At 41.8% G+C, this 7,870-nt stretch overlaps 1 protein-coding gene across 10 annotated transcripts in view; it reads left to right on the top strand.

Moving 5' to 3' along the window:
• Nucleotides 1-4,995: 4,995 nt before the first annotated feature.
• The window catches only part of Ankrd42 (ankyrin repeat domain 42), a 43,053-nt gene continuing 40,178 nt past the window's right edge, over nt 4,996-7,870 (top strand). For 4 of the 10 annotated variants that reach the window (XM_087656617.1, XM_087656609.1, XM_087656604.1 and 1 more), the window contains exon 1: nt 4,996-6,006. In XM_087656617.1, the coding sequence (XP_087512743.1) occupies nt 5,934-6,006 (73 nt within the window). In that variant the 5' untranslated portion in view covers nt 4,996-5,933. The remainder of the gene's footprint in view (nt 6,007-7,870) is intronic. The other 6 variants (XR_015685421.1, XR_015685429.1, XM_087656682.1 and 3 more) reach the window with 4 other exon arrangements.

Raw genomic sequence — 7,870 nt, 5'->3', positions numbered from 1 at the left:
ACCAATAGGAAAAGAAAATGTTGGTAGGCTAAGACACAAAAATGTAAGGTTAAAGCAGATATCATGAATTAATCTCTGTACTTGAGAGGCAGAGCCTGCAGGATCTTTTATGAATTCAAGACCAATAAAGGCCAGTATGACCCTGTTTCAAAATACATAATTGTGCATGGATATAACTAATATGGGTACCTAGGCTAGGTGCAACTGTTTGTGTTGACAGAAAGAGCTACTACTACTGTCAACTTAGTTGACATGGGTTTGAGACAAAGGTGGAATGAGGGATAACATTAGAGGCTTCATTGCTGAGATATACAAAGAATAGTATTGTTTCTAGGATGACTAATGGTATTCACATTTCAAATTGACAAGTTTCTAACTCTCATTTTCTCTTTGTAAGAGGCCAAATGTGAAAGTGACCTAAATTTAGCTCAGCCTTAGAATCACTGTGTATAGTGGGTCTTGTACAAGACCAACTAGAAAAGACCTCCAAGTTTGTTTTTTGTTTTTTTTTAAAGTACTGCTAAACATTCTAAATTGCCAGAATTACGTATCAGTGCTCAAGGATGGAAACTTTTAAAACTATACAACCATAAAACTAAAGTCTTAGAACATGTTTTGAATGAAAAGTTTTAGGAGCTAAAGAAATGGTTAACACTTGTGTTCTTGAAAAAAGTCTGGTTTCATAGCCCAGCACCCTCAATATTAGAATCACAAGTTCTATAATTGCAGTCCCTTGGAATCTGATTCTTCTGGCTTCTGGAGCTACCAGGCAGACCTGTGGTGTCTACATACAGGAGGCACTCACAAAATCCTTTAGAAAAAAAAGTTGAACAATTTGAGACCACATAAAAATATTTTATCTTCTAAAAGTGGGTTTTAGGTGACTTTTAGAGTGTTTTTTAATGTAAATCTTCTGAACTTAGTTGTTTTGGAAAACAGAGAGATCACACTAAATTCTTTTGGAAAGGAATATGTATTATGTGAATAGCTTAAGAGAATTATATTCTACTTAATTTTTCACTGAGTGGCTGGCATACTATGTCAAAGTTCATTAAAAGAGGTTAATAAAAATTGTTTAGGAAATTCTAAGGTGGTTTCTAACTATGCCTGCAAAGAGGAGATAAACTGATCAGGTGTTGTGCAATCCCAGTTCAAGACAAAGGCAGGGAACTTCACAAGTTAAAGGTTGGCCTAAGCTACATAGACCTTATCTCAGTGTCTTGTGGCTGTAGAGTAGCAAAGCACTATGTATAAGTGGTGGGCCTATATATAAAGGTCCAGGGTTTGAGCTACAAAGTGAGAAAAAGGGTTGGCAGAGGGCCAATGTGTGGGCCAGAGCTAAGATCCAGTAGGTAAAGCTACTGTCAAATCTTTATGAGGTAGGTTTAATACCAAAGAGCCATGTGGTTTAAGAACTCCCCAAGGTCATTCTCGAACTTCTACATGAGCACTGCAGCAGGAATTAGTTTTCTGTAGTTCAAAACAGTGTCAGTTTCTTGAGGTATTATGTCTTTCAGCAAAGGAGCAAACTACAAGCCAAAAATTACCCATAGGATGTCAAGGTAAAGGACATCTCAGATGGTATCCAAGGGAGAGCCATCGTTTTTTGAGGAGTGCATGGGCAGAAAAGGGTGCAATGGCATGGTCCTAGCTACTTGGGAGACTGAGATAGGAAATCACTTGAGTCCAGAAGTTTGGGCAAAATAGTGAGACTCGTATTTTCAAAGTAAACAAGTTTGTGGCGCATGTGAGAACAAAGGAACAGAAATGGTTGTCTTAATTTGCCCTGAGCTGGCTCTACTCCCTCTAGAATCATGCCTAGAGCTGACTTGTGGGAGACTGCCTTGTCTTAGAAAAACAGGAAGGAGTTAAGAGATGGCTCAGCAGTTAAGAGCACTAGTAGCTCTTGAGGAGTCTGGTTTGAATCCCAGCACCAATGTGGCAGCTCACAACTGTATCCCAGACTCCAATGTTTCAACTGTTTCCTCTAGCCTCTTGAGGGCACCAGGTACAAATGCACAGACCAAAAAATTTCACATTGAAAAAAAAAAGACCAATTAAAAATAAAGCAAAGCAGGTGTGGACAACTCACCATTTCTAATTAATTATAGTTTCCTATCTGAAAATAATTCCTATTCTCTGGGATGTTGATATGACCACTCCAGTATGAATTCATTCTTCAACTTAGAATCTGCTTTTACTGTCAACTTACCTTGAAAGCCTATGCAACCCAAGTTTTTATCTTGTTTTATTAGAACTGCTGTTTTGACGTTGCCAAAACCACTGTGCTTTTCCTTAGCTTCTTAATCACGTGCCATTACTTTTAAAACTCCCATCCGCTTTATATGGTAGTGCATGTTTTTATTTGCTTCTGTACTCTTTGTACTAAAGTTTTAAATTACAAGTCTCCCTCCATGTCTGTCTTTGTGCTCTACAGTATAACCACTTAACTTGGTATAGGTTATTTCCACACTTGAAATTCTCTTGAGCAATGTTTAAAAGTAACTACATCCATTTTCTCTATGTTTCTCTCAATTGCCTGTGCATTATAACCACATGAATACCTGTAGACTGCATTTCTACCACAATTTTTTATATTTTTTCACTCTAATAAAACATTCATTACTTTTAGTGTGTGTGTATGTGCCTCATTTGAGAGTGGGTGCATAGGTCAGTGGACAACTTGCAGTAGTCACTTCACTCCCATTATGTGGGTTTTCAGGGATCCAATTCAGGTCATCAATCACTTTTTCTAGGTTGAGCCATCTTGTTTCTGTGTCTCACCTTATAAATGTAGTAAGACCTAGCTATTCTTTTATGGGTGGTTTTCCTCTAACTGTAAAGTAGTAAAATGGCTATGGTATCTGAGCAAGGTATTTAGAAGACTTTATATACTTATGGTCATAGATGATGAACTTCAAATTCATTAAAAATTTCAATTATGGTTATGTTAGTTTAATACTTGGCAAGTATTTTGTCCTGCCTTTTCTCTGGTATTTGTCAAAGAGATTTCTCTGGGATATTCTTTTATGACTTTATAGTTCTTAAGACAGTTTTTGGATATCTGTATTTTTGTAGATTATTCATGTCAACTTTACAAATTAGTGTAGGCTATGTAAAATTAATTTTTGATATTTTAAAGATCTGTATATACCACGTTCTCCTTGTTTCTAATACTGCTTTCTTTCCTTTTCCTTCTCAGATTTGCTGTGCCCACTGTGTAGGCTTCTCTATCTGATAGTGCATAGCCCATTGATAGAGCCTATACTATTGGAAGTAGCTATAAGCACTGTGTTAATTTGGAGTTAGACATTGTAGGTTCCAAATCCCCAACTCCTACTAATGTCATCCTGATCAAATGTGAACTGTTCTTCATCTGTAAGAAATAAACACAATATAGATTAGCTTTGAAATTATTTGCAAATCAGTTTTGATAGGCACTGGATACATATGTGAATATGTAATTCAGTAAATACCTGTCCCACAAAAGGTCTCAGTTGTCCCAATTCTACAAAGGAAAAAAAATCAGATTGGAATGACTAATCCCATACCCCCTTCAAACAGTAAACAAACAAACAAACAAACAAAAAAACCTGTTTTCAGTGTGTCAATTCACTAACCTGATGTTTAGATCAATCTACATATTCCACAACATATTATCTACTGAGCAGCCCTTCCCAGGAAGTAACTATTCGATTCCAGGAACTGATGCCCAACCATCCAGAAGTTTTACCTCCTTATGAGGGGGTGACTACAATGTGCGATGTGATCCAATAAAAGCTGTGGAAAATCAGGTTTTGAGGAGGGGAATGTACAAAGAGAAAAAAATACAGTAGGAGTTGTAATGCAAGCACTTACTACTTCCTGTGTATCCCCCAAGCAATCAATTTTGATGTCTTTTAAAATATATAGAATGAAAACATAAATACTGTCTACAAAGTTTTAGAGATAAGAAAACTCATACAAAGCACTGAATACAATGTCAGACTGCTCACATAAACCCAAGAAGTGCCAGTCACTACTTAAAAGGCTATGTTAAAAAAGATCAATTTACCTTGAGAGAAGATATATTTCGAGGAATTTTTCAGAGAACAAATTTGTGGAGAAGACAGTAGTTTCTTGAGGGCAAACTCCATGTTTAAAGGCAGAGAAATGAAAAAGATTGCTTTCCTCCACCTTAATTCCTCTCAAAGGGAGAAAGCATGGTGGCGGTGCAAGCATACAAAGCGACAACAAAAAACCCACCTGAGAAGGACAACCAATATGGACGATGCTTACCAGGTTTGTATTCTCAGCGGTTAGCACAAAACTCGATGCTTATATTCGAAAAAATAAAGCGGAAGAATACATTTTGAGCAATGTTGGAGAGAAAGGTTTAGTTCAGTTAGTAATAATGTAACAATGAAAGAAATGTTGCATTTAAAGTAGGAGTACTGGAGTCTCTTTTGGCTAACGACTGCTGTTTTTAGAACTTACCCGCTGTTTTGTCTTAGCAAACTTAGTGGTATCTTACAATCTGTAAGGTGAGGCTGATACCTACCAAGCGAACATCCAAGAGCCCGACATTAAGCACACACTCAACAATGACAGGGACTGCACCTGCTACCGTCCCCTTTAGGGATTTTTCTCTGTTTCCGAAGCCATGGGGCAAAAATAGATTTTCTTTCAAACCAGCACTGAAATAGTATACCAGGCTTGCCAAGGACGAAAAGGCCCCTGAGGCGCGGCACACAGGTCAGCTCCGCGAACCGCAGTCCTGGAACCTCCATTTGGGGGCGATACCCGTGACAGAAGATTCCAGAAACAAGCCTTGTCAGGCTATTGTGAGACTGAGCAAACAAAACAAAAACAAAACACAATAAAAACCCACCGAAAACCACTAGGTACCAGAGTCTCGCGGCTTTCCACGGGCGAAGCACCTAAAAAGGTGAAAGGAAGGAAGCAGGAAGTGACGCATTCATAAAGGATACGGAAGTGACTGAACACCGGAAGTGTACTCGTTTCCAAAGTGACGGCCACGCCGCCACGCCCTCCAGCCTGCAGGAACTGAGACTCTGGAAAACAACTCTGAGCAGAGCGTTCCGGCCGACGGCGGTTGCCGTCACAACCACCAGCGTGCCCCGGAGACCGGAGACTGCGGCCTCCGCGCCAGCCGCCGTGCGTGTGCGGTCCGCGGTCCGCACGGCTACCTCGGCTCCGGGTCTAGGGAGAAGGTCCTGGAAAAGCAGGGATTCTGTTGCCACAACCCCAGAGAAAGAAACCTAGAAGGAGGGAACCGCCACACCAAGATCTCTTCAGTAAGAGTAAGTGAGGACGGCGGCGTTTCCCGAAGGGACTCGAGAAGACCCAGTGAAGACCTAAGGCAGCACCGCTGCGTCTCTCAGGAGAGAATTAGGGAACAGGATGGCTACCTGCAGAGCAGCCCATGGGTAGCTGTGAGGGGCGACAGTGGCCAACGCAGTGGCGACGCGAGCCTAGGTGAAGTCGCTGGCTTGCATCCCTGCGACTTGAGGGCAACCGTCAACAAAGACGCCTGGGTGGACGTCCCTGAAACTCGAGGGCTCCGAACCAGTGACTCCGGGATCCGAGACAGTGAGGACTGCAGCGGTTCTTGGGAAGGAGCAAGTGTCGATGCCAGCCACTGCCTCAGTTCTTGGGAAGGAGTAAGTGATGAAAGGAGTTACGAGGCCAGAGACTCTTCTAGGGTGAACATCAGTGAAGACTCCAGCCACCGGCTCCGTGGCTTATGGGAGAGAGAAAGCGAAGAGGATTCCCGCTTAAGGGGCTCTTGGGAGAGAAGGGAGGATCGTGGATCACGCACCAGCGACGAGGAGTCCAGTTCTTACAGCAGTGGTCCATGCGTGGGAGCAAGTGAAGACCAGCTCAGCAGCAGGGACTTGGGCTCCACTCCTCCCCAGAGTCCAAGTCCAAGGATGAAGGACCACACTACGCCTGGTGTGTCTAATCCAGGTCCCTCCAAGTCCTGTAGGGAGACTGCAGACTCAAGTGAGTCACAGTTTTTTGCTCTCATCCTTTGTTTAGGCCACAACACCTTTTCTAATTAAAGGGCATCCACCTGAGGCCCTGCTAACCTTTTCATTTTACTGTCATCCCTCTTCCCCTTTATTTCCACCGATTCCCAAAGCTACTCACCTGGCCTGTTCCCTTATTTGAGGTTTCCCTCTTCTACATCATTTGTCTGTCAGATATTTTACTTATATCAGACATCATTTGTTAAATATAGATATTTGTCAATTTTTTTCTGAGACATTTGACACTGGAGATGTCAAATTAGATCCATCTAATTTTTAACTTTTCATTCTTTCGGCTTCTTCTGTTTCTTCATCTATCTCTCTTCCTCCTCTTTCTGAGGATGTTGTGTGACAAAACTTTTCCTGGGAAGAACCAGATAGGGATCCCACTTACCCCAGATAAGCATCCCAACAAACCAAAGTACTGGGTAACACCAGTTCAACTTGGTGAACCAATGAGTTTTATTGGGATCACTTGATGGAATGTGGGTAAGGGGATACTTACAGGAGCATAAATGACTCAAAGACAGCTCACCAAAACTCACCCCAGCATGGGGTGGACAGCTCAAGAAAGCTGGGAAACCTGGTGCATACAAAGATCCAGCTGGCAGGCAGCTCAACAGGTTGGAAACTGTCTTTTCTAGGCGACTCGGTTGGTCTAAACCTCTTCCAAGCAGCTGGTCTCAGAGACTCTCTGCAGCTTTTTCCCTCAGAGACTTTTTTCTAGCTCAGCATTGGGAAAGAGGGAAAGGAAAGAATGTAAGAGCTGGAGAAAGGTGTGAAATGTGTAACAGTTCTGACCCAGGATTAAAGAAGTCTATCCTGCAGGAAGCTCCTTAAGCAGGAAGGTAAAACACTTAAAATGGCTTCCTAAGACTGATCAGATTCACTAGGCCTCTCCCTGCCTGCCAGAGTAAACAAAATTGGAGAGTCAGGCTCAGAAAAAAGGTAGCTGAGCTGCAAAGAATATTCAAAAGACATGTTGAGCTGCTGACCTGTGGGTATCTTCTATTGCTTTTACCGTCTTTTCCTCACTCTTTGAATCTTCCCATGGTTTCAAGTTCATGAATCCCAAGAAGGGCTTTTGAGTGTGGACCTAACTTGTACTCTCTTTCCTTCTTTTTCCTTAAGATTTCGAGCCTTAATCCTTAAGAAGCACAAGCCAACACCTCTACCTCATTCTCTTGCTTATTTATTTTACTTGCCAAATCAGAGACTAACATGGAGGATGCTAGCCACATATCCCTTTCTCATTGCCATTGCTCCTTTACAGAAACAGGTTCCTACTTGGCTGACACCCAAGATACATTTCTAACTACACATAACAGAGTCCAGGCAACCTCTGCTATGCTTGCTGACAATCTTGACCCTTGTGTTTTAATCTCAAAGACTTGCAGATTTTCTTGTAAACTTTTAACTGTTTTTACAGCACTTCCATGTCCCTCATTAATTAGGCTTGGCAATCCATACAGCGCAGACAAAGGCCAAAGTCCTGAGATTCTTGCACACTCGGTGTCCATGAAAACCAGAGGATCCCCTGGAACTAGAATTACTGATGGCTGCGAGCCACCATATGGGTGCTGGGAACTGAATCTTGGTCCTCTGGAAGAGCAGCCAGTGCTCTTAACCACAGAAGGCTCTCCAGCCCCTCTTTCTTTCCTTTCTTTTTAATTTTTCTTTTTCTTTTTGTTTTTTGTTTTTTGTTTTTGTTTTTGCTTGAGACAGGGTCCTCAAGCTTATAGTGATCTGCCTGTCTCTGTCTTCCAAGTGTTGGGATTAAAGGCATGTTCCACCATGGCTGGCGATTGTTAATATTTGATATATTCAGTTCTTTTGTA

This window comes from Rattus norvegicus, chromosome 1, assembly GCF_021556685.1.
Source record: "Rattus norvegicus strain SHRSP/BbbUtx chromosome 1, alternate assembly SHRSP_T2T, whole genome shotgun sequence".
NCBI classification, from domain to species: domain Eukaryota; kingdom Metazoa; phylum Chordata; class Mammalia; order Rodentia; family Muridae; genus Rattus; species Rattus norvegicus.
Note: the sequence above shows the minus strand (reverse complement) of the source record. Positions and strands in the feature narration are given on the sequence as shown.